The sequence below is a fragment of the Leptinotarsa decemlineata genome, unplaced genomic scaffold (assembly GCF_025532065.1).
Source record: "Leptinotarsa decemlineata unplaced genomic scaffold, Ldec_3_MD MMD2_tig00000218_RagTag_RagTag, whole genome shotgun sequence".
Taxonomy (NCBI): Eukaryota; Metazoa; Arthropoda; class Insecta; order Coleoptera; family Chrysomelidae; genus Leptinotarsa; species Leptinotarsa decemlineata.
The window spans coordinates 1,424,361-1,451,153 of record NW_027412545.1 but is presented as its reverse complement, the minus strand read 5'-3'; the positions used below and the strand labels follow the sequence as shown (position 1 = coordinate 1,451,153).

At 34.7% G+C, this 26,793-nt stretch overlaps 2 protein-coding genes across 4 annotated transcripts; both read left to right on the top strand.

The window, feature by feature from the left end:
• The first annotated feature begins 4,941 nt into the window (after nucleotides 1-4,941).
• Nucleotides 4,942-14,453, top strand: LOC111506855 (uncharacterized). Of its 3 annotated transcripts, none has more exons than XM_074173206.1 (5): nucleotides 4,942-5,280; nucleotides 9,148-9,277; nucleotides 11,839-11,935; nucleotides 12,476-12,617; nucleotides 14,034-14,453. In XM_074173206.1, exons 2-5 carry the CDS (start codon nucleotides 9,158-9,160, stop codon nucleotides 14,245-14,247), a joined length of 573 nt encoding a protein of 190 aa, XP_074029307.1. In that variant the 5' UTR covers nucleotides 4,942-5,280; nucleotides 9,148-9,157; the 3' UTR covers nucleotides 14,248-14,453. The 3 variants fall into 3 exon arrangements, with proteins under 3 accessions (XP_074029307.1, XP_074029306.1, XP_074029305.1); XM_074173205.1 differs by having other exon boundaries at nucleotides 4,946-5,280; nucleotides 9,158-9,277; XM_074173204.1 differs by lacking the exon at nucleotides 4,942-5,280 and adding an exon at nucleotides 5,329-5,463 and having other exon boundaries at nucleotides 9,158-9,277.
• Nucleotides 14,454-16,065: 1,612 nt separating this feature from the next.
• On the top strand, nucleotides 16,066-19,659 carry LOC111506856 (acylphosphatase-2). Its single transcript, XM_023162071.2, has 3 exons — nucleotides 16,066-16,301; nucleotides 18,744-18,870; nucleotides 19,461-19,659. Exons 1-3 carry the CDS (start codon nucleotides 16,244-16,246, stop codon nucleotides 19,573-19,575), a joined length of 300 nt encoding a protein of 99 aa, XP_023017839.1. The 5' UTR covers nucleotides 16,066-16,243; the 3' UTR covers nucleotides 19,576-19,659.
• The last annotated feature ends 7,134 nt before the right edge of the window (nucleotides 19,660-26,793 follow it).

The following is a 26,793-nucleotide window of genomic DNA, read 5'->3' as shown; positions in this document are numbered from 1 at the left end:
ATACAATTTTCAAATCTGTGATTGGTGGGTTTAGGTGTGTTTCAACAAAGTTCACTCAAAACAAAATAACGAATTCAAAAATGCAAAAATATAGAGTGCTCTAATTGAAATTAATACGTAAATTCTCATCGAGTATGTCTGTAAAACACCCTGTAAATATGTTATCTAATTTTGATACAAATTTTGACAGTTTCGTATCTTGTCTCACTCTGTTGAATTCATGTGCTGGATATTGAGTTTATATCAAAACTAGAATCTGAAAATTATTGCTTGGAGTAATGGGGTATACAGTGCATTTCTTTAATGTCCCCCCATTTTATTTTTTGAATGGGTCAACTCAAAAAATTGAAATTTGGGATAATGAAATTAATATATGAATATTTCATTTTGAAATGAAATTGGCAGATGAAACTTTCAAGATGGCGACTGAGCGCCATCTAGGAGAAAAAATTGAATGGAAAGGGGGGTCTTGTGACATATCTTTTCGAAGTTCCTGACGAATGCTTTACAACCCTAGAATATAACGTCGATACAATCAATTACCACGAAATGGACGAACTTTCAATAATTGCCTGAACACATTGACATTAAACTACATAATATGAGTAATAAGCTTGAGGTCAATTCAGAAGATGCTCGAAATGGTTGCCTTGAACTTCTTGACATATGAACAGCCTATCCGATATTTCACGCCGAACATTTTGAACACAGTAACGTCAATATTTCACCAAGATATATGGAAAGAGGGGTCTTGTGGCAAATTATTTTGAAGCTCCTGACGAATACTTCACAATATGAAGTCAATATCTTCACATATTAAAATCGATATTTCTAGAAATATTCCTTTTCATCTGCCATATGGCAATTCCAACAACCCTATAAGGTTTGTTAAGTTATTTTTGTTCATAGAAACGACAAAAACTGCCAGTACGATAATGAACATCAATCATCAATGTTCACTTAGAATATTCTCATTTAGTTTTCGGTTTTACTAGTAGAAAGGTAACACATCAACAATATCTAAAATGGTCAATTCTCGTCCATTAGAAAAAAAAATTACGCGATTTTTATTTACGGTGCGACAAGTAACTTTCACGAGATCGAAAGGATTTTCAATGAACGTTTTCCGAATCATCCTATCTGTAGAAAATATTTGAGGGAACTTGAATCCAAATTCACAACCACCGGTAGTGTACATAACAAAAAATCTACAGATTATCCGTCCATTTCGGCCTGAAGAACAGCAAGTGCAAATAATTGGTGAGATGGTGGTAAATCCGGAACAGTCTAGGTACTTATTCCGTCGCGAATGTTTGTGAGGTGTCTCCTTCTACTGTGTGGAGACTTGAAGAGGAATAGGTATCATCCATATAAAATTGAAATGGTAGGTACACCAATTAACTGAAGATGACCCTGATCGAAGAACAGAATTCTGGGAAATCATGACGGAAAAACCATTGCAAGGCATCCTACCTATCTTCACAATATTTGTTTTAATGACGAATGTACTTTCTTTCAACGGCAATGTTCACAGACAAAATTGCCGTTATTGGAGTAATACCAACCCTCATGTTTTCCGTGAAACACGTATCCAATTTCCAGAAAAAAATTAACGTTTGGGCAGAAATATTGGGAAACCATATTGTAGTATCTCTATTTATTGATCAAAATTTAACAGGGGAACTGTATTTGAATATGCTGAAAACTATTGTTTATCCTCTCATCACTGAAATCGTTGAAGCAAATCCTAATGAATTCGATATGGATATTGTATTCCAACAAGATGGAGCACTACCGCATTACTCCAGACAAGTAAGAAACTATTTGGATACTACTTTTCCCGGACGTTGGATTGGCCGTCGAGGTAGTACAAAATGGCCAGCCCGCCCACCAGATTTGATACCTTTGGATTTTTTCATGGGGCTATTTGAAGCAAAACGTGTACGAAACTGAACCTGTTTCAATATTGGATATACGGCAGGAAATAATAAATATTTGTAGAGATATTGACGTTATTGTGTTCGAAAATGTTCGGCGTGAAATATTGGATAGGCTGTTCATATGTCAAAAAGTTCAAGGAACCATTTCGAGCATCTTCTGAACCGACCTCAAGCTTATTGCCTCATATTATCTAGTTAAATGTCAATGTATTCAGGCAATTATTAAAAGTTTGACCATTTCGTAGTGGTTGATTATATTGACGTTATATTCTAGGGTTGTAAAGCATTTGTCAGGAGCTTTAAAAAGATGTGTCACAAGACCCCCCTTTCCATTTAATTTTTTTCCCAGATGGCGCCGAGTCGCCATCTTGAAAGTTTCATCTGTCAATTTCACTTCAAAATAAAGTATTCATGCATTAATTTTATAATTTCAAATTTTGGAGTTGACCCGTTCAAAAAATAAAAGGGGGGGACATTAAAAAAATAAAAGGGGGGGACATTAAAGAAAAGCACTGTATATAAAATGGCAAGAATGAAAGTTGTTCGAAATTCAACGTAGTATCAGAAAATGTACAAAATGTTTCACTTCAAACAAACTTGATGTAAGCAAACGGTACCACTGGCAATACTGCACTCAAAATACTTGAAAATCGAATACCGTATTCATTAATAACCACCAATTTTCAAATCGATATATCAGTTCATTTTTAAGATCTAATGGCCACCTGAGTAAGGGTTTCCTTGTATAATATTATACCGTGTTGAAGCCTGACCCTAAAAACAAAGCATTCGTGACCACGACGACGGTGTTATGACACGCCCTAGGTCTCATTAGTGGTGCTAGATGTCACTACGTATGCAGTGTTCGTTATCTTGTTCAAATCAGATTTATGGGCCTAGGGCCCCTTATCCTTTCGGCTGTTTTTAGTTTTTCGTTCCTGTGGCGGGGCGGCAGGGGATTGCATGGTACTCTGTCGTCTTCTTTTGGCGTTTTACCCTGTGTGTAGAAGTCGCAGCGTAATTCTTTGGCTTTGCGGCCGTTTAGGCACTATTTCTTGTTTTATTTTCTGGCAAGCATGGATTTCAGTACCGGAAACTTCACTGATTGATTTTCTTCCGACAGGCCTTGGTTTGTGGTCTGTCTGTTTTCGTTCGGCCTATCTGAGACCCTTTTATTTTCAGGGCGTTCTGGGCACCCATGGAAGCTCGCTGAGTGTTCTCCCTTGCAGTAAAAGCATCGCAAGGGCGAGTTTTTTGGTCTTTTGCATTCCTTGGTGATGTGCCGTCCGGCACATCTAACGCTAGTTGCACACACACCGATTTTGGACGGCCAGTATAAAATCGGCCGATATTTTATTAATAGCGAGTGCTTGCAAACTCACCGGATTTTATCGGTCAAACAATCAGTTGCTTTGTTGTCGTAATTAGCACGCACTACCAAAACGAAGTTAATGCGTAGTAACTACAATTTCACCGAGTATTCGAGACTGGAAGTCTCGAGTATGTGAGAGTGTATTTAGTCATGTACGCCACTACTTCCCGGTACTGCCGGCTCACCGGTATTTTACCGGCGGGCGGCAATCACCGGTCGGCGTGTGTGCCAGGTCCCGTTCCCACATGTGGTTCACTATTGGTGTGTTACCAGCGTAACTAGCGTTACGCTAGTTGCACACACACATAGTGGGAACACATAGTGGGAACACACACATAGTGGTTCACACTCTTGCATACTCACCGGTTTTTACTACAACTGATTGTTTGACCGATAAAAATGCGGTGAGTGTGCAAGCACCCGCTACCAATAAAATATCGGCCGATTCTACACTGGCCGTCCAAAATCGGTGTGTGTGCAACTAGCGTAACGCTAGTTGATAGATTTTGGACGGCCGACTTTGTACCGGTCGTCCAAATTCCAATAGTGAACCACATGTGGGAACGGGACCTGGCACACACGCCGACCGGTGATCGTCGCCGGTAAAATACCGGTGAGCAGCCGTCCACTGCCACTGTATCGCCGACAGTACCGGGAAGTAGTGGCGTACATGACTAAATACACTCTTGCATACTCACCGGTTTTTTACCGACCATTCCAGTCTCGAATGCTCGGTGAAATTGTAGTTACTACGCATTAACTTCGTTTTGGTAGTGCGTGCTGATTACGACAACAAAGCAACTGATTGTTTGACCGATAAAAATCCGGTGAGTGTGCAAGCACCCGCTACCAATAAAATATCGGCCGATTTTATACTGGTCGTCCAAAATCGGTGTGTGTGCAACTAGCGTAACGCAGGCTGAAACTGCTTTACAGTTGGATTGCGTGTGACCGAACTTTTGGCATCTGTAACATTGACCTGCGCGGTTTCTCGGCTTTTGTGTTTCGGCGCTTACACGCACGTTATGAATTTCGGTAATCTCATATATTTTGTTTTGGCTCCTTGGAACTGAAACAAGCACGATCAATGATGACAAAGGGATGAAAGGAACTAAGATCATTGTTTCGTATTTTTCTAAGGATGTTAATTGTACTAGGCTCAAAACAGAATACAAATTACAGATATGTTATATCTGAATAGTTGCTTGTTGTTGTCACGGACGGTTTCCACATAGCGAACTTTGTTTACAAAAACACAGACAAAACACTCAAACCTTTTGATATTTTCGCCTGCCGACGGAACATTTCGTTGTTGACAAAAACAATTTGCCGCAACACAAAGTCTTCAGATTGTTTCATATTTTGACAAATCAAGTTTTTGTTTTGTCGAAATCAACACAGTTACTGTTTTGTAGTGGTTTTGTCCGTTTGGTGGAGAACCTCCTTTAGTTATAAGTTGTTAATTGTATCATCAGAGTGAATTGGAAAATATTGTGGAAGCGAGAAGAAATATACTAATTCTTGACGTATTAAGAATGATATTGTTTTTGGTAAATCCCAAATCGTCATAGGATTTAACTTTATATATGCCTGATAGCGATACAAAATTATTTCATGGAAAACATTGATATTTTTTAAATTCAAGAATCTTCAGAATCCTCCAGTACAACCACGCCTATCCAATTTGAATAAATTGATTCTGGTATGGATTGCAAGTCCCGTAACCTATCAAGCATTTATAAGTTTTAACTGGTGCTTCCGAGACCGTGTATATAATTGTGTGCGAACACGACAAGATTCACAAGGTAGAAGGTGTTTTGTTTTTATTTCGGTTTCGGTTGTTTCAAGTTCAGTATCCCTGTCGTGCAGAGAGGTTCTTGATAAAAACTTGTGGAGAAATGTTATCTACATGATTCGAGGTTTATCATATAATTTCTTCAGTGCGTTGATGTTATAATTATTCATATGGTAAGTGAACCGTTCTTCAACTTAGATATCAATAATAACCAACTTCTCTTGGGAAATTCCGTTAAACGTTCTGTATTCTCTGAATAGTAAACTGTACGATGTTCAATATTTTATTGCTAAATTTTTGAAGTAGCTCCATGGGCATAATAGTATCAAATATTCCGAAACCTCCTGAAAATGACTGTAAGTATATTTTTCCAAATAATCTAGAACATCGTCTCAGTTCAAACACAGTCGTCATTATCATTCATATAAAATCGAATTATATGTGGACTTATTCTAATTATCGAAAATTAATCTACAGAAATGAATGTTCAATGAACGTTCAAGCCAGTCTCGGATATACCTACACAGTAGGTTGAATGAACTTACGCCTATCAGAAAACAACTACTCCACTGGCTAATACCACGATGGGCGTTGAATTATATCCGACAGGCGTCCGTGCAGGAATCTTCACAAAAAAATTCCTGCATATGCAATTGGCAATACAACTGAAAGAGTCGACCTTCAATTTTGGAACGGGCATACTTGCAGACCGGTTTTGGGCTTATTAGCCACTCGTCAGTACAAGACTGTGTAGGTATATCCGAGACTGGCTTGAACGTTTAAAGTTCATTTCTTTAGATTTGTTTGCTGCCAGTCTTCAAGCATTGTCGACTGACTGATAAGAAAGATAACCAAATTAATTAAATTTTTCCAAACTCGGGACTTTTAGACACATATTTATTTCATCATGAAGAATAGAGTATATTTGGTTTCCAATAATAATATTTTGACACTGTGATGAAAAGTCATCAGAATTTCGTTGAAACTATAAACAGTATACCTATACCTAATAATTAGATATATTTATGTCGACAGTTTCAATCTTCTTGAAAACTGGATTGAAATTATTTCGTGATTATGTTATTTTCTTAATCATAATTATATCTATTATGATTTTAGAAATTGAAATTGAAAGTTTTATAAAAAAAATAAAAAATAATTTTTCCCACCTCAGTAAATTGTATTATTTATTGTAGTTTTCATACAGGGTCTTTCACGACGAGCGTTCGTTAGGAATATATGGAGAACAATTCAAAATAAAAACTTGAAATTTTGTATCGTGGGTTTTACAAAATGGCCTTCTCAACTGAAATATTTTCAACTTTCGGTTTTTTTCCGTTATACCGGAAGCTGAGGGTAACTTATTTATTTCAAATAGAACACCCTGTATTTCATTACATTTTTGAATTTCTCAGCACATTTTAGGCCCAATTTGTATAACAATGCCTTTACCCAAATTGTTAGTTTTCGAGATATTAATTTTTTTTCTGAAAAATTTGACAGTTACAGAACCACTTCGAAAAAATCATAACAGCTGAAAATGTGAAATTCCACAGAATCCCACCTTAAACATGAACAGGTCCATCGAATTTTCGAAAATGATTCACAGGGTGGTCGAAATTTCCACCTGAAACATAATATCGAGAAAAGTGATGAAACACGATTTTTTCAAATAGAAACCATACACTATTCTATCATTTTTGGATACAACGAAAAAAAGATTTCAAATTCATGAAGAATGTCCTATATCTAAAATACACCCCTGGCAAGATATATCCGATTTTGGGAAATATTTGAAATGTGAATCATTTGAAGCAATACCAAACCAAGAAAGCTTTGAAAACAAATATGTCAAATTTGATACGATATAATTGACGTGTATTTCATAGTTTTCTATTTGTGTGCAAAATGTCTTGTTTGGAGTAAGTATTCTAATTAAGATTTCTTGAATTTAATAATAATTTATGGTGAATGCAAGATAATGGACAGAACTTGTGTTTTTGCACAAAGATTTCCAAATTTACACAGACCCAATAAAAACATTCTGAGAAGACTTCTAAAAAACTGCCATGATTTCGGATCTTTTTCGTCTGTCATCAACAAAAAAAAACACTCGTAAACAATGAGGACATCGAAATTGTAGTTTTAGCCTACTTCACAGCCTATTCAGAAAATTTAAAAAAAGACGCAGAAAAGCCACTTAGAATTTCATGTTCGTCAATAAACCGGATTTTAATCAAACATAAGTGGCGTCCCTTTAAATATCGCCAGGTTCAAAATCTGAAACCTCACGACTTACCTGCACGAGTGGAATTCTGCGAATGGTTTCTTATCAAGATACCTACAGGAGGACCCTGAGTTCATGAAGAACATGATATGGACAGATGAAGCCAAATTTGACAAGAATTGTATGTACAACCGCCGTAATAGTAATTTTTGGGCAGCAGAAAATCCAAAGTTCGTTCGCCAGCGCAACTTCCAGCATTCATGGAGTTTCAATGTTTTTTGTGCTATAAAGGAAGACCGAATTTTATCTTTATATCTTCATGAAGAGAATTTGAATAGCGATAGATATTCGCATATAATTAGGAATGTGGTTGGTGAATCCATAAGGCATGTTTCTGAACAATACCGTTTCAAGTTATGGTATCAGATGAATAGAGCCCCTGCACATAGTACTGATACCGTTGCTGGGTTGTTGAATGGGATGTTCGAAGATCAGTGGCTTTGCTACAATGGGCCATTTAAATTTCCTCCTCGCTCTCCAGACCCGACGCCACTGGATTTCTTCATCTGGGGATATATCAAAGGAAATGTTTATGCGGATCCTGTAAGTGATAAAGAAAACATGAAACGAAGGGTTTTGAGAGCTTTCAATAATTTAATTCCTGACTCCATTCAGAAAGCTACAAATAATGGTATGCAAAAAAGAATATATTCTTGTTCAGAACAAAACGGCAATGTCTTTGAACATCTCTTAAAATGAACCACAATATTATTTGAATTTAAAGAAATTAAATTAAATTCTAAAATCAAAATAAAATCTAACCTTGAAAAATATAAACAAAATAAAATTACTGTGTTCGATATCAATGAACGAAGATATATAGTTGATCTCTCTGATAGTATTTTATTTCAATCCATCCATTTTCATGTTGAGTAACCTTTTACCAACGACAGAGGTAATATTAGTTCATTTGTTTTCAAAGCTCTCTTGGTTTTCTTGGTTTGGTATTGCTTTGAATGATTTGCATTTCAAATATTTCCCAAAATCGGATATATTTTTCCAGAGGTGTATTTTAGGTATAGGACATTCTTCATGAATTTGATATCTTTATTTCGTAGTATCCAAAAATAATAGGATAGTGTACACCTTGTAAATTATTTTAGAAAATTCGATGGACCTGTTCATGACTTGATGTTTGAGGTGTGATTCTGTGAAATTTCACATTTTTAACTGTTACTGTCTATGAGTTATGATTTTTTTGGAGTGGTGCTGTAACTGTAAAATTTTTCAGAAAAAAATTAATATCTCGAAAACTAACAAATTTGAGTATAGGCATTGTTCCACAAAGTGGGCCTAAAATGTGCTGAGAAATTCAAAAATGTAATAAAATTCAGGGTGTTCTATTTGAAATAAGGAAGTTGTCCTCAACTTCCGGTATAATGGAAAGAAACCGGAAGTTGAAAATATTTTAGTTGAGATGGTCATTATGTTAAACCCTCTACCATAAAATTTCAAGTTTTTATTTTGAATCGTTCTCCATGTATTCCTAACGAACGCTCGTCCCTTATAACCCTTATAATGTGCATAATAACTAAGAGTTTATGAACTAATTTCGTCTCCTCTCCTCACCTTTCAATTGTTTTGATGCGAATGTATCTTCTCAGTTGATTGGATGTAATCCAATCAACTCGATGTTGATGAGTTTTCGTAATAGTTACTGATACACCATTTTTAGTATTTAGTGGCACACCTCTAAACCGCTCATCATTGAAAATATGAATCCTAAATTTCACAAAAATCTTACTTCAACTAGATCTTTTCAGATGAAGAAAATCAATCGTTGGGCTACTTTAATATCCTGGATATTCGCATGGAATGTAGTTTTTTGTCAAATCGAGTTTCCTGAGTTGCCTTCACAAAGACTGGACAGTGAAAATACAGAAGTGAGTAGTAGATAATGTAATGTAATGTAATGTACATTTTTAGAGGTTTAAGGTTTTGAAAATGCTAATTCCAAACAACAGGTAAGGGTTATTGAAATAGTCGAATATATCCAAATATATATTGAAATTAATAAATTAACTGATGATCATCATTAATAACCGGTTAAATATATAACAGTTGTGTCGTTTCATGGCAAGACGCTATCAAAAAACGTCTAAAAAATAAATTATTAATTTCGGTTTTATGGAACTTTGACCTACAAAAAACAATCAGATCATTTTTCTAGCTATATCATCAGTGGCACCTAACCTGTTATCCTTGACTCACGGCTAATAGCGAAGGATTGTTTATTCCAAAATCCCCACTCTGACGCAATTTACAGACAGAACAGGTTTTATTTTCAACAAGAACTTCATCTTCGAAGGAATTACTTCTACATCATACAAACTATAGATTGCGGACGTAAATAGTCCCCCTCCCCTTTTTATATTTGAATGGGGCAAGTATTGGACAAAATTGGATCATTGACTTGAAAAAGTCAATGGTGTGACATCACTCGCCGGAAAGAGGGCTCTATAAACTTTTTTTCAAATAGAAATAAGGATCCTGTGTCTCTTCACTCGAAAGGTAAATCAAATCTTTATACAACGACCTTTAATGATATGAATTAAGAAAACCGTTTGCGGAGTTATTGGTGCATGAATCCATATTGACCTTGATGGACGTCACACGACCTTGAACGATGTTCAAAGTCATATGATTACGACATTGAGCTATGTGCCCGCCATATGACCTTGAAGAACCTAAACGACATTGATAATGAGCACGTCATATGACCTTGGGCACAAAGTTTGAATTAGACGATCGATTTTGTTCTTGATACATGACCTTGAGCTAGGTCCACTTGAACGTATAGAAGGTGTAACTCCTTTCTGATAATTCTTTCATAAGCACAGGGTTTTTTGCTTTCACATTCAGCCTAGATATTCAAATAGGAATTGAAATGTTTTTCACCAATTCATGTACATTCAATTTTTTTTTGAACAAAACCCATTTGTTTTACTTCATGTAAGTCAAAAATCTCAGTAGGAAATGATACTTTTTTAAACTTCGCCATTGACGTGCACCCCTTATACTATAACAGAACTGATCATGTTCAAGAGAAAGATCAGTTTGATATTCCTCTTGAAGATGATTACTTGGTGATCGAAACACGTGTCGAGGTGTTTTAATAACGGTTTGATGTTGGGAAAAAACTCCAGTAATATTAATTAGTACACTAAAGGTTCCAAACAGTGCATCACAAGTATAACAGAACTGTCAAAGTTACTATGTTAACCATTTTCATGACATAGTTTTACTGTTAAAAAAAGGTCATTGTATATGTCACTGTGATTTGATAACTCACTTTTTCATTGGCATAGAGGAAAATCTGAGTGATCCTCCATATTCAAGACCTCATCCACCCACGGATTCAAGAAATTGTGGCCAACAAATTTGAATTATTTCGAAAATCTAGTTGTTTACCACCAAGATATTTCACATTCACATTTTTTTCAGGCCTGTAAAAGATTGGTTGGATCAGACATACCCAAGCATATGGATTGGTAGGTGCGGTTCGTTAGAATGGCCTGATCGTTCACCAGATTTGACTCTTCTCGATTTTTGGTGCTGTATCAAATTGAAAGTTTATGTAACGCTATATTAGAGACGAAACTTGTAATAGCATTAACTCCGAAATATTTCACTCAGAAATATTTCAAAATGTTTTAAATGATTTCGAAAATAGACTATTTCACTGTCAAGGGGTTCAAGGAGAATATATTGAACATTTGCTCGAATGATTTTTTTATGGATGATATGAAAAAAATGAAGATAGAATACAATACTATCATTTTACGTTCTTGAAATTAACACTCATCAATTGCAGATGTTGCAAACATCAATGAGTTCGTTCGCAACCAGTTATCGAAACCAAAATAGACACAAGACTCCCCTTGAAAGAAGTTGATAGCCCCTCTCGGGGGCAAGTGTTGATTGTCTTTTTCATCAAAAAGTACTGAAAATTATTCCTCTCTACTATCTAGCCCCGTTAGAAAGTTAAAAGAGGAGGAGGTCATTCACGTCAGCACTATTTAAAGCAATAGCTGAATGAAGTATGTGTTGGTGAAACTTTCATACTCTTTTTCTTCGTTTCAAGCTCCTTTCAAACCTATATTCTGTTCATCAGTACCAGTACTTGACATTTTAAAGATTTTAAACTCTGAACTACCGTAAAGTTTAAACTTCCTCTTGAAATAACGGTTTGGTGTTGGGATAAAACTCCAGTAATATTCATTACCATTACCGCGGATCAGTACGAAGAGATTAGTTCGAGAAAAAGCGATATGTGTACGAGTAAAATAAGTGCGGTGATTATGATAACAACTACACATCTGATACAAAGTGTTTTCCTCGTTAAAGTTACTATCATATAGATAATAAACGTTTGAAAATAAAATAACATTCTGTTTCCGGAACACCCAATTTCTTCACGTCTGATGAAAAAATAAATTTTCAGGAAAGAGTTCCACTATTCGCTCCAAACAGATGCCCGGAAAATCAGTTATTGTATCCAGGGGACCAACAGCATGATTGGATATGTGATTGCGGTCCAGGTGAGATAAATATCAAAGAATTTTCAAGATTTTGTGATAGTTTTTCGATAATATGTGTTATGTTGAATGGCAAAAAAATCCTGACATTATGATAAATTCATACAGAATCTTGATTGTGTCTAAGTCTCATTTTCCTCACATGTAGTATATGTTTATCAAACAATTATTATGTGGGTGGTCTACCACAGTTTACAATTATGATGATAATTTTCCAGAGATATTGCTTATACTGATAACACACATGTTTATAGTTTCATCCGGAAATGTTAAGATATCAAAACCAAAATCGACCTTCAAGAAACACCTCCTGATTTGATAATAAAGATATATTTATATAACTTCATTATTAAAATAAATCGTAATCCTGAATGGAATCTCTATTAATACTATTAATATTTTTGTACACTCTTATGATCTTCGACATTTTCTAATTTCTAAGATTTTCTCGCTTGTCATTTTGTCATATGAATTATGAAACTGTGTATTAATATTCTTCCGTCAAATAAGTTCCTACTTCAAGAGACTAATTTTATTTTTTAGGGTTTATCTACTACCCACCAAAAGATTTTTGTTATGCTGCCTATCGTCAAGGCCCTTGTGAAAAGAATCATCATTTGATAATTGAAAGAGCAGAAGTTATTCCTAAGTGTGTCAAAAATCCGTGTGAAGATGGATATGCAAGGTAATTGTTTCGTTATTTTCTTCTATACGCTATAACATAAAAAAAATGAATCGGTGCGTGATTCGGCAACCACAAAGGCTTCATCGGGAAATGAAGTAAATGAATGCAGTTGATATAGAACGTTCTGGTTTATTGAGGATAATTTCAGATTGATGAATCCTCTGTTATAGTTTCGACTGCGAAATGATCCTAAACTGTCTTCAACCGTTCCGAATCGTTCTTGCTCTCTAGTCTGAACTGTTGAGAACATTCATGTGGAAATTTATTTGGGCTATTTTCTAGGATGTTTTTTTATTTATTTAATTTGAATAATTGATGATTGACGTTAGATAACATTTGAACTGACTACAAGGATACGCTACATAACAAAATTGGCATGATCAACAATATTTTATCGTCTTCATCTCTTCATATGTATATGTATATGATAGGTATGGCACAGTGGTCTCCTCAAAATGCGTTCTGGTTTAACCAAGTAACCGAGACTATTTCGGACTGTTTGAGATTTTTTGCTTGTACGCATCATGTCTTGCGCAGTTTCCAAACAGTTTCGGATGTTAGAACCAGAACAAACCTTGACTTGGGTGTCACACCAATAGGTGGTTCCACTTATGTCTCGCTTACGTTTATGCAGTTATTTTTATCAAGTAATTTTTTTGGTTATTCACATTTTGTCTTCAATCGAGGACCGCCTGCCCAGTACTGACGATGCCCAATAGGCTGAAACAGCTTTCTACGGGTGGCTTTTAAATTGAAATCAATACGGGAATGCTCTGAATATCTATCTTTTGATTTTCATGGAATTATTTTCCAGCAGCTTGACTGCATTAACTTTTCTCGATTATATATATTGAAAGTCGTCGAAAGTTTTTCGAACTCTTTTCGTTCATTGGAGAAGATAAAACAAGTTGCCTCAAAAGGGCTGTTCATTAGAGTTATGAAATTTCACTTATAGAAATACAAACAGTGGTAGTTTATATTGACAAAGCCAAACTATTCAATGGTTGCATTTTACATTTTACAGTCCTTGAATTTTTATGAAGAACGACTTTTTTTACAAAAATTATTAATAAAAAATTTTTCGTGTGATTTCAACTTACAGACGATTTTCTACAAACAAAATAGGTTGAACATCGAGGTCCTGAGATTTGAAAAAACAAAACGATGTTTGTTTTCTTCAATTCAACAATAGCAGTAATATTGGGAACGTGATTTTTTGCCGCCTCTTACAATCTCTGATACTCTATTTTTTAAATAGCGCCCAGTTTGACCTACGTAACATTTTGAACAGTCACGATAGTTGATCTTGTAAATTAAGTTGGATTGCAATTCTTCAGAGCTTCTTGTTTTTAAATATCTAAAAAAATTGAATATTGATTTAAAAAATCCAAGATACAAATAGATATATATTTTCAGATACAAAGGCAAATGTTATGAAATGGGCAAACCAAATGGTCCATGTCGTCCCATTCAAGAAGGCGGTGGAATCTTCGACGTGAATGCCACCACTCTGCTTGTAGAGTGTTTGAAAGGAACGGATCGTTTATCTCTCTTCAATCTACCAAATCGGTGCAGGCCTGGAAGCAAGAGAGATAATAATGGAATCTGCCGAGTAATCTATAATGACTAAATATATAGGTACCTCAATGATGGGTGAATTATTTTTCGATAAATATTTGTAAACAATGTAGTTGTTATGATCCAGTAGTAGGTATTTATGCTTTAGGTATAACACTTAATGTTTTTTTCAGAAGATAAGACAAAATATCGAAAGCTGCTGAAACTATGAACGATTCATGACTGTTAATTTTCAACTATAATAAACAATTGAAACTAGTTGTTTTTTTCAAGATCCAAACTTGGTAACTTTTAAACCATAAGAGTTAGAAGGTCGGTCAAATGGAGAAAAATTACACTTATAGAAACACTGTCAAATGGTTCAAACATTTCGAGATCAGGTCTGATTATTGAGATATTATAAGAGTAAATTACGTCATTATGATTTTTTTTCTAAGGTCATTTAAAAAAATATCATAAAATGTAACAGACATTTTTATTCGATAGTTTGGTCTCCTCAATATGACATAATCAGATTTCGAATCCAACGTTTCGTACTCTCTAGGTCCACCATCTTCCTCAATTTTTTCAATACGGACCTGCATATTTTGTGATGCTTTTGAAAATGACTTTTCACGCTGAACTCAATGATATATATCATACAATTTCATTCAAAGTTGATTTCCAGGTGATTTTGACTCTTATCTAAATTTTTTTGGTTCGGATCTGCATTAATTTCACCAAAGCTAAATTTAATACAGATCCGAACCAAAAGAAATCTGGATAAGGCTCAAAATCACTTGAAAACCAACTTTGAATGACATTGTATGATATATCGTTGAATTCAGCGTGAAAAGTTATTTCGAAAAGTGTCATAAAATATGCAGGCCCGAATTGAAAAAAAATAGGTTGAGGGTGCCCCAGAGAGTACGAAACGTTGGATTCGAAATCTGATGACTTCAAATTGGGGACAATTTACTATCAAATAAAAATACTTGTAATATTTTTTGATAATTTTTGAAATAACGTGAGAAAAGAAGAATTAAAATGACAAAATTTATCTATCTTATGATATCCTAATAACCGTCCCCAATATTCTGGATTTGTTTGAACCACTTGACCCGTGCTTCTATGATTGTAACTTTTTCTTCATTTGACCGACCTACTAACTTTTATGTTACCAATACAATCCCATTATATGATAATTTCAAAACGCTCCAGAAATAGCATGTGTGTGGGTACTCTTCAATCATACTGATGTTCTCAATCTGAACCAACAAATCTAAATTTAAAGAATACTTTATGAATATAATATATAGAAATTTTTCGAACTTGAAGGTAGTTTCTATAAAATACAAACACGAAAGTGGCAATATACTGAAAGAATATTTTCAAAATAGTCTCAATTATATTCTTGCAAATTACAGTTCATCTTCTGAAGCGACTTCTTCGCAAATCCTGTTTTGTCGTAACTATCAGACTTATGTAGGTATAGTAAAAATATTTTCAGCATAGCTGCGAAACTAGCAAAATGAAATTGCTAAAAAAATTAACTTGATGCAGTGATTCTGTTTTCGGAATAATCAAAACCCGCAAACATTTCAAAGCGATCTTCTTGATTATCCAGTTTTTGTAAATATTTTCATATATTATTGTCCTTCTACAGTGTTACATTCTTACTAGTCTCATAAATATCGATTCAAGAAATGTTCATTAACGAATAATCCCATAAATTCGAAAATTTCCTAATTATAAAACAAGTAAATCAGTTGATTATTTTTGAATTTGAGATGAAAGCTTCCAAACGCACTTTGCTCTTGTTATGAACATTTTCAGTTTCTTCGGCCTATATTTGGCTTGTCCATAAAGAACAAAAAGTCAGCGAATCATTAGTTTACACTCAATCGAACCATGTTATTGATGACACAAACGAAGAGCATTGAACATGCATCTATTGTTTTTGTGTGTAAAAATAGGTACAGTCGATTGCTGCGCATAACAGTATTAGACGCCAACTTGAATTGATTGAAAATTTATTCCCTTCAGCAGATCATTAATACAAATAAAATATGAACAGTTGTGAGCCACTGGTGTCAGTGGAATTTGAAGTTTTTGGTAAAGTACAAGGTGAGTTTCAATTAATATTGTTTACTAGTTTTCCAATCTGTCTGAAAAAACTTTCAATGAAATATTATCTCTCTTTTCGGTAAAAATTTAATGAAACTATCAAGTTCAACTATGATCTTTTTCATCTAATGATCAATTTATTAACACGGAAATATCAAAGGAAAAACTTCAAAATAAAAATGACGTCGCATTATCGACCAATGTTTTAACCAGTGACGTTTAAGATGACGTTGTCCTAAATCACAAATGATGTCAAAATGTTTATTATACTATTCTTAGAGAAATATTTTTAGTTCATACTTTTTCAGAGTGCCTCAAAAGTTCCAACAGAATTCATAAGATGCATCCCATATCACCTTTAAAGAGTCTAAAGGGCAAATATTTAATAAACGTGCCTCGTTTTAAAGGATGTAATCCGCGTAACTGTCGATTTACTTCAGAAAAATGTTTATTTTTCGGTCGAAAACATAATACACAGAACTCAGCTTTCGTGTAACTCAATGTATATATGAAAGCAACTGTTTCAAGGGGGCTTTTTTCCAGTTTGTGTCTGAAAGTTACTTTGCATGAGTTTGTATAGAGTTAATTTTTTGAAATTGGTTTCTTCGTTTCTTTGGAAGATTCCCAAATTTTTCTATCAAGATGGAGTAGTAGAAAGCCAAAAACTTTATTTCCCAAAAGGTGAAATTTTTTCTCATCGTATACTACTTTCCTTATCTATATACATTCCAGTAAATATATCCCTTATTTATGAACTGATACTGACAAACATTTTTTTGTTGTATCAAGTTTGAAAAATGTTGGAGGCATCGCAAGGGGTAAATAAACAAAAAATGCATGAAATATTTCTCAGAGTTCTCCACTATTTCTCAAAATTATAAATAGTAATCATACTTTGATAGTTGTCTAAACCAAAGTTAGGGGGTCAAAATTAGACAAGTAACATCATCAATTTCCTGTATCCAAAGATTGACTTCCTTTCCCGACACAACTCTGAAATTTTTAATTTAACCTGAATTGACCTTTTTTTACAATGAGAAAGAAGTATTACAAGAACTTGAAAGAGACACGTGATACTACTTTCTTCATTTGACTGTGACAAATTTCCCAAATTTTGGTCATTTCCATATTCACTGTATCAAGGGGTTTCAGTTCTAAAAATCCGAAATCCGATATTTCACGCCGAACATTTTTGAACACAGTAACGTCAATATCTTACAAATATTAAATATTCTCTGCCTTATAACCAATATTGAAGCAGGTTCAGTTTCGTACACATTTTACTTCAAATAGCCCGATAAAAAAAGTCCAAAGGTGTCAAATCTGGCCAGCGGGATGGCCATTCTGTAGGACCTCGACGGCCAATCCAACGACCGGGAAAAGTAGTATCCAAATAGTTTCATGCAATATCGACAATTTTGTCTGTGAACATTGCCGTATAAAAAATGTACTTTCTTCACTAAAACAAATATTGAAATATTGTGGAGATAGGTAGGATGCCTTGCAATTGTTTCCGTTATGATTTCGCAGAATTCTGTTCGTCGATCAGGGTCATCTTCATTTAATTAGTGTACCATTCTTGAAAAGTCTACTCCACACAGTAGAAGGAGACACCTCACAAACATTCGCGACGAAATAAGTAGACTGTTCAGGATTTACTACCATCTCACCAATTATTTGCACTTGCTGTTCTTCCGGAATGGAAGAAAATCATCTTGGTCTCGTGAAAGTTATGCGTCGCACCGTAAATAAAAATCGCTTCAATTTGTTCTTCCAATGGACGATAATTGACCATTTTAGAGATTGTTGACATGGTACCTTTGTAAAACCGAAAACTAAATGAGAATATTCTAACTGAACAATGATGTTCATTGTCGTACTGACATTTTTTGTCGTTTTTATATACAAGAAATAACTTAACAAACCTTATCGGGTTGATGGAATTGCCATATGACAGATAAGAAGGAATATTTCTAGAAATATCGATATTAATGTGTTTAACTTCAGGAAATTATTAAATTTTCCGCCATTTTGTAGCAGGTGAAGATATTCACTTCATATTCTAGGGTTGTGAAGTATTCGTCAAGAGCTTCAAAATGATTTGTCACAGAACTCCCCTTTTCAGTTAATTTTTTTCCCAAATGACGCCCAGTCGCCATTTCGAAAGGTTCATCTGTTGTTAATTTCACTATTCATGCATTAATTACATTATCCCAAATTTAAATTTTTTGAGTTGACCCATGACATTAAAGAAATGCATTGTATATTTAATCAACTTTGAACTCTGCTTTGAATTTTTGGATTCAGTGCACTGTAATCCATTTTCCACTTTGTTTTCAAGGTTTAGGTACTTATTTTATCTTATATTTCAAAACTGTTGACACTTTTACCTCTCTCAGAAGAACCACTTCCGATTCGATCGATGGCTTCTTTTTTTTTCAGGAGTTTCCTTCACCAAATACTGCAAAGAAATGTGTGAAGAACTCAATTTGGGAGGATGGGTGAAGAATACCAAAAAAGGTACAATTCAGGGAAAATTGCAAGGATATAGGTCGAACATTGAAAACATGTAAGTAATAGTTGTCAGTACAAGAGAAATATGAACAAATGAGGTAGTAATTTGTTCTGTGAGAAAATCTAGACCACTACGGCCATTGCTAAATTGTCTTTGATGTATATCACAAATGTAGATCAAACATCACAAATAAAAACCTGCAGACCACGGACAAGAAAACCGGAAAATTAGTTTGAAAATATCCTTATGAGAAGAAACTGCAGTAACGTTAGTTACAAATAAAAGTGATAAAAAACATTTTTCATGATGATCTCCTACCACATAGTAACGGCTACATTTATCAATTTATTGTTTCTATTTTCAGTAATTTCACAGATATCTACAAAAATGTAAATTTTCTTTACGACTTATAAAACCGCGATTTCTATCACAAGGAAGTAAATGACAAAAAACACCCCGTAGAGCTAAAATAATTATTTATTTTGAAAGTAATAAAAAGAATACCTATTCATCTACTTTTTTATTACCTGTATTGGTTACTATAAAATCAATAGAACATTTTCCGGCATCCTGCCAAATGTAACTATATTTATAGGATCGTTAATGTTTGAATGATACAGAACATCAATTTGTTTTTTTTTCAGGGTTACGTGGCTGTCAACCACAGGTTCGCCAGGAAGCAAAATAGATCACTGTGAACTTGCAAACTGGCAAAACCTTGCAAAGCCCGATTACCAAGGATTCCAAATTAGATTTTAAGATAAAAATACTCAAAGGTTATGAGATGTTGACTTGCAAACTTATTTATTACAGGAGAAACAATAAAATATGGACCAAGAGTTATTTTTGTGTTATTTTTAATTGAAATCAATTACGAGTACATAAAATCACCAGTAGGTGAACATGAAGACATTTTACTTATCATTACAATTTCAATATCACTTTTGGTAGAAAAAATGTAAGTAGGAGACTGTCTTTTAAACTTCCTCAAATTTCCGTTGGATATTTTTCAAAAAATTTGTGGCTTTCCGCTTCTTTTCAATTTTTACTTGATTATATCTTCAATTTACCATATGTGCAATCCTAACCAACCTAAGTATAAAAGACCGTAAGCCCCATACTAAATTCTTATAGTAATGAGTTTCAGGTGCGACTTTTGTGAAATTAGATTTTTTATATCACTTCCAAAATACAAATCATGAAATTATAAAAAAAACAACAAAAATTAATTGGCGCTCCGGGGCGACTTCATTGATTCCAGTGGCGCATTTGCTTTTTCAGCTGCAGGAAAACCCGGAAAAACCTGCAGCACAACATCATCTGAAGATCTTCATCTGCCAATGTCCTCTCTTTCATAAAACAAAATGTTTTCATTTCAATTTTGTATATCAAAGCAGGTAATTTATTTCGACATGCTATATAAGTAGATTCCTCAAGATCAACATACAGTTAAGATCTGGAGTATTTCATTCTTGTATGGTTTATTGTGCTATCGAATAAAGCAACTAATGTTTGTTTGAAGGTGGTTGACAATGTTTCGTGGTGTATTTCATCAGTTCGGACTTCCATTGCGTAAAAATTAAAAAGATTAACCGAAATTACCAATTTTTTTTTCAGGGATTTCAAATCAATTTATATTATACAGGATGTAACTATTTAGTTACAAGTGTAAAACATTTGAGGAGGTGATTCATCATCGAAAAAAGATATGATCTTTCATATAAAGGAATTTCATTGGAGCATCCCTTGTTAAGATACAGCCCCTTGAAGGGGATACATAAAATTTGTATAACATTTTTTTCACAAGCACTAAAAAAGTTACAATATTGAAATTAAACTGACGTTTTGTACTACCAAAAAGACACTTAGCCAGTAATTCATTTGGTTTACCCTATGGTTGTAAGGGGTGGAAAACGCAACCCCTAAAATTTATTTCCAATGTAACTTTTTGTCTCATTATTTGTTTACCCTTTAAAAATGTATTTCCGATAGCCTGTTTCATTCTAAACAAAAAATGTCTCTTGGGTTTTTTGTCCAAAATAAACCAGTTCGCAGCAAAAAATTATTTTAGGAACAACTACAGAGATACATCGTCATGAATTCGAACTGGATTTATTGTTATTTTGTAGATAGTACCTGCATTAAACGATTAAAGGGCAATAATAACTGCAGTAGAATCCACATGTTCCCTTATTGATCAGATCGAGGTAGAATAATTCAGATGGAAAATCAGAAACAGCTAGATCAAGAACCAGTTCCAACTTCTAACATCAGTAATGAAGAACGAAGAGCCCTGAACGGGCTACGTAGAGACAACACCATCAAGACCTTACCTTCAGATAAAGGAAACGCTACTGTTGTGATGGATACTGATCTCTACGAACAGAAGACCGAAGAGGTGCTTCGAAAAGGAAAATACACGAAGATCATAAGAGACCCTACTGCATCAATTGAAAGGAAGTTGTATAAGACTTTGAAAAAACACCAAGTCTATTTTTCGGAAAAAGAGAGATCATCGCTAACGCCGCACCACAGTAAGCCCCCTCACTTGTATGGACTACCCAAAATCCATAAAAAGGATGTTCCGCTCAGACCGATAATTAGCTCCAGAGATTATTCAGCCACTCAGAACTTGTCCAGATTTTTACTACCAATAATTAAACCACTGCAAGGTAAAACATCATCTTTTGTGAAAAATTCAAGGCATTTCGTTGAACTACTAGAGGAAATCGAAGTCAAAGAGCAGGATCAACTGATCAGTTTCGACGTGGAAAGCCTCTACACTAACGTTCCTGTCGAAGAAGCACTTCAAATCATACAGAAGAAGCTATCATACAGAAGAAGCTATCCGAAGATGGGGACCTGAAAGATAGAACAAACTTACCGATACAAGTAATCATGGAATTACTAGGATGATGTGTACGAAACTGCTACTTCCAACTGAAGGACGAATTCTTTACGCAAGATGAGGGACTGCCAATGGGATAGCCACTTTCACCGGTTATAGCCAATATATATATATATGGAGTGGTTTGAAACTCTGGCTATCGAAGAAGCCCACAAGAAGCCCCGAGTCTTGTTGAGATACGTAGACGACACTTTCATAATATGGAACCATGGGAATGCAGAACTAGACACTTTCCTGAAGCACATCAACAACGTTAAGACCTTCCATCACTTTCAAAATGGAGAAGGAAGTCCACAACGAATTGCCATTCTTAGACGTATTGGTGAAGAGGACCGACACTGAATGGGAAACAGAAATCCAACAACCATCAATCGACTAAGAGAGGAATCATCAAGACTCTTTGGGACCGTACTTTCAGGCTCTGTAATACAAAGGAAGGTCTCGAAAAGGAACTAGGCTTCATCAAAAATGACCTTCAACGGAATGGTTAATCCAGAGTGATGGTGGAACAGGCTTTAGCTAGAAGACAGCAAGAGCATCACAAGGAAGAGAAGCCGCCACAACCAGTACTTGTACTTCCCTACTACATCAGAGGATTATCGGAAAGGATAAGAATGATTGGGTCCAAGCATAACATCAGGACCTGTTTTAGATCTGGGAACATTATCCGTAGCAGCCTCACAAAACCCAGGCCACCAAACGCGGACTGCGATTCTAAGAATTGCATTTACCGGATACCCTGCGAGTGCAGAGAATCATACATCGGTGAAACTAAGAGGCCATTGAAAGTTCGCATTGCTGAGCACAAGAAACACACACAGCGAGGAGAAACCAGCAAATCCGGGATAGCAGAACATGTTTGGACTCACCAACATAACATCAAGTGGGCTCAAGCTGAAATCAACCACAAGGAGGAACACTGGTTTAGGAGAAAATTCAAGTATATGTTGTCCAACAACGCATTTAGTCAAGCTAGCGTAGAGATACGTAACATATGGAAACCTCTATTCAAGCGAAAAACGACCAACTCCCGTCAAACGGTAATTTCCTACTAAAACCAAAGAAGCGGTGAGAGGGAAGAGGGGATAGCTGAAAGCACTCGAATAACCTATAAATAGTCAGATCTCGTAGGAATAAGTCCAGTTATCGCCCGAAGACGATTGTGGATACTAACAATCGAAACGTCGTGACGTAACTCGGTTTTGAATCTTTTAATTTTTATTTTTAATTTTTTTTATTATTTTTTAATTTTCAGCTTTTAATAATATCTCAATCTTTTATTTTTTGGTTGTTGCTTGTATGTTATCTCTTAGTAATTTCAATCATTTGTTTTAATAAAATTGTTTTTTTCGGTTAATCTTTTAAATTTTTTTTTTCAGGGATTTCAAGTCAATTTATATTATATTAGACAATGGAAGTCCGAACTGATGAAATACAACTAATGTTTACTGCACTACCAACTAGATGACCGTTTTTAATATCAAAAACTAATTTCACCAAGACTGTACAAAAATTCATCACCTTTGCAATTAGAGGTCAGTTTTTCAAAAAACAATGGCTTTAAATGTGTTTTACCCCGTCCAATCAGCTTGGGAGGGAGAACAAAATGACAATAGTCGTACAAATCATTTGGGATACCTTTTGATAATATTGAAATTCGATAAACGAACTGAGTTTTTTTATAGTTTTTCAAAATAAAAACACGTCTATGATTGCGTTTGTATTGACCATTATGTCTCGAAGTAACCTTTGTCATTTCTCAAGGTGGTGTCCATGATAAGGGTCACCTTGAGGCATGAAAGCATTCTAAAATAGGCAAAACGCAGACACGTTTCTAGCTTCTAGCTCATTAGCTGTCATCACTACGGTATAGTCAAGTGTAGGGTTGGGCAACACTTTGTTGCAAAAGAAACAACAAAAATGCACGGAGAGCCATCACAGAAGTCAGCAGTATTTTGTGCTCTCAGGGAGATCACCTCGGGTTAGAGGCATCACACTAGTCATCACGGAGGCAGCTTTAATTACTTGCGTGACGTCCGAGTCCACTTTAAAGAGTGTATTTGATATAAATCAAAAACAGGAAAGTTTCATGGGTAAAGCACTCTGAAAATATGTAAATCGCAGACACATTTTGACACGTGTTTCTGTCTCATTAACTATCATCAGTACGCTACAGTCAAGTGAAAGTTTGGGCAACATTCGGTTGTAAAGGAAACAACATATGCCCAATTTCTACCTATCAAAAGCAGATCAAGTAAACAATTAGTCGGTATGATAGTGGAAATGTGCTTCATCACATTGCTGTCAATTATAAACTTGTGAAAGTAAAACGAAGTACTGTGGTCTTGAACAAAGTGTGTACCTGCTTCTACAGTAAAAAATACCAATGACACTAACTATGATCTATGATCAACTAAAACGAGAAAACAATTTGTTGAGGATGCTGTTATAACAAAAAAATCAAAAGTGTCTTCTACTGACGGAAAACAATAAACTATATAGAAAAATTAATACTCTACTAGAGGACAAATTAAAAACCAGTCTGCGAAAAAACACTGATAAAAATTCACCATAGTAAGGGTAACTTTTTCCTATGTAAGTTGTAATTCAAAGATTAGGTTTAAAAATAGCTTTTCTAGCTCAAACCTCGCCTATTCATCACCTAGAGGATGACAGCACGACCAGCTGTCGAAAGCGCTCGCAGATAATTAAACAGAAGTTAAAGAGCTTCAAATCCTTTTTGTAACTTACAGTAAAATATATATATATTATTATAATAGGTATAACAATACTGAATTCAAAAATGAAATAATTGAGCACAGGACCTCATATCAGTGCTGGGACCACTATTTTTCATAATATACATGACTGACCTACAAAGATGAGATTTATTGTCTGAAATGGTAACAATTTCATTACACAATGAGTATACATTCACACAAGGAAATAAATAGAATATCACGGGAAATGCTGGCAAAATGTGGAAGTATTTGTATTCGAATGTTATGCGTCTAAATAGAGAGGCCACTCAGGACAAAATCAATGAAAAATTACTTGGTTTTCAAATTGACCAAAATATAAATTGATAAGAGCATGTCATTATTTCTCAGAAACCTCAGAGCGGTGGTATCCTAGGAGGTACTAAACACAGTGCACTATGCGACCATCTATTGTCATTTGAGCTATGGTTTGGGAAACGAATTCAGCCGGCCAACATTTATTGGTATTGGCAGCTATAGCTGCCTTCGTGGTCATGTTAGATATAGCCTGGGAATTCTAGGTCTTCTAACTGGAACCACAAATGTGCGGTTGGCTCCTGTTGTTGACTCCGTGCGTATGTGTTGTTTCCTGCTTTCGGCAAACAGAGATTATTGAGTTCCCCAAAATAGGAAACTCTTGTCCAATTCAACTAACTTTGAAGGTCTTACCGTTTTCGAGGTAGCAATAGTGGGATCGCCTAAAAAACCTGCCTGTATTTATATTGTTGTTTTGTGTTGACCTAACATTTCACTTGGCTATTCCAAACAGACCGAAAGATATGTCAAAACGTGTCTGCGTTTTGCATATTCTCCGAGTGTTTCGTCCATGAATTCTTCCTGTTTTTGATTATATCAAATATGCTCACCGAAATATCACATATTAGAAGGGGAGCCCACGATGCATAATGGGGATTTACTCGAGCGTCATACAGACATATTAGGTTGCAAAGCTTAGATGATAAGAAGAAAAAAATGTTATATGATATATACCTTTTCATCTGTGGGGGAAGCGGCTATAAATTTTTAAATATGTGAAAAAATACTGTTGCATGGACATACTCGAGCGCGTGAGATATTGATAGCATCAATGTCCTACGTATTTTTAATAATGTTCGTATGTTAATCTGATCGTTTGCATATGATGCGGGTGGTTGTACGTAAGGGTTGAAAGTGAAAAGAAAAAAAATTTAATCGAGTGCATCAGATTTTCTAAGGGGGTGTTGAGTGCAACAAAAAAAAGGTCCCCATTCAATAATCTGACAATTTCGATCTGACGCAAACTCGCGGCCATTATTATAATGTGCAAAAAAATATCGTCATTTTGAAATACTCAAGCGTCAGATTAAGATATATATGGTTCATCTTTATTTTCACGTACCGAGACGAAGTAGTAGAAACGAAATTTTTTTCTATTTGCCTTTGCCTAGGATCAACGTGTTAATAAAATGTTAATAAAATCTCTAGTTTCTAACATCTGTAAAATGTATAATAGTTTCTATTCAGAATATAATATTTTTGTTGTTCCATTTGGACGCTTCAAGTATTTAATTCGTAACAAGCTATTTTCTATGCAAGTCGAACTAGAATCTAATTTCAACCCATAAGTGAAATACTGTGTTTCAACTCTCTGCACACTGCCAATTCTATTAGAATTCTACAGTATGTTTTTTTTATTATTATTATTATATGAATGTATCACTGTTTGTATAATATCTATACTACTCTGCTGATTTTATATGCTATTCGTTATATTCCATTGTACTCATACTTAGTCATAGCTGTGAACTTAATTATATTTGTCGTGTAATTGGGATTACTCCTGTTAGACAATAAACCTTTTTTTTTATTATTATTTTTTTAAATTTATGTTCTAGACGTGCTGTCGTATAATCTGACGATTATCTAGAGGGATTCGCCTAATTTGACAAAAAAAAATATTTTTAATTTTTTTTTCAAACATTGAAATTAATTAATTGAAAAGCTCAGGAAATAGCATGCAAATAAATAAGTGTATGTTTTTTAAGAAGAACACTTGTATTTATAAGAAAATAATTTTTAAAAAATGCCCAAATAAATTTAATTTTTTATAATCAATTGATTAATTAATCATCATCTTCATCACAAAAGAGTCTCTGTGATCAGCTGTGATGGCGTCATGACAACAGAATTCAGAGTGGAGACGGAGTGAGAGATTATTAGATAGAGAAAAAGTGAAAGAGGAATAGTAACTCGAAAAGGGAAATATAGGTATCACACAGCTGCACGCATTAAACTTTATCGACGAATTTTTGTTATTTCGGCTTGCGTAAA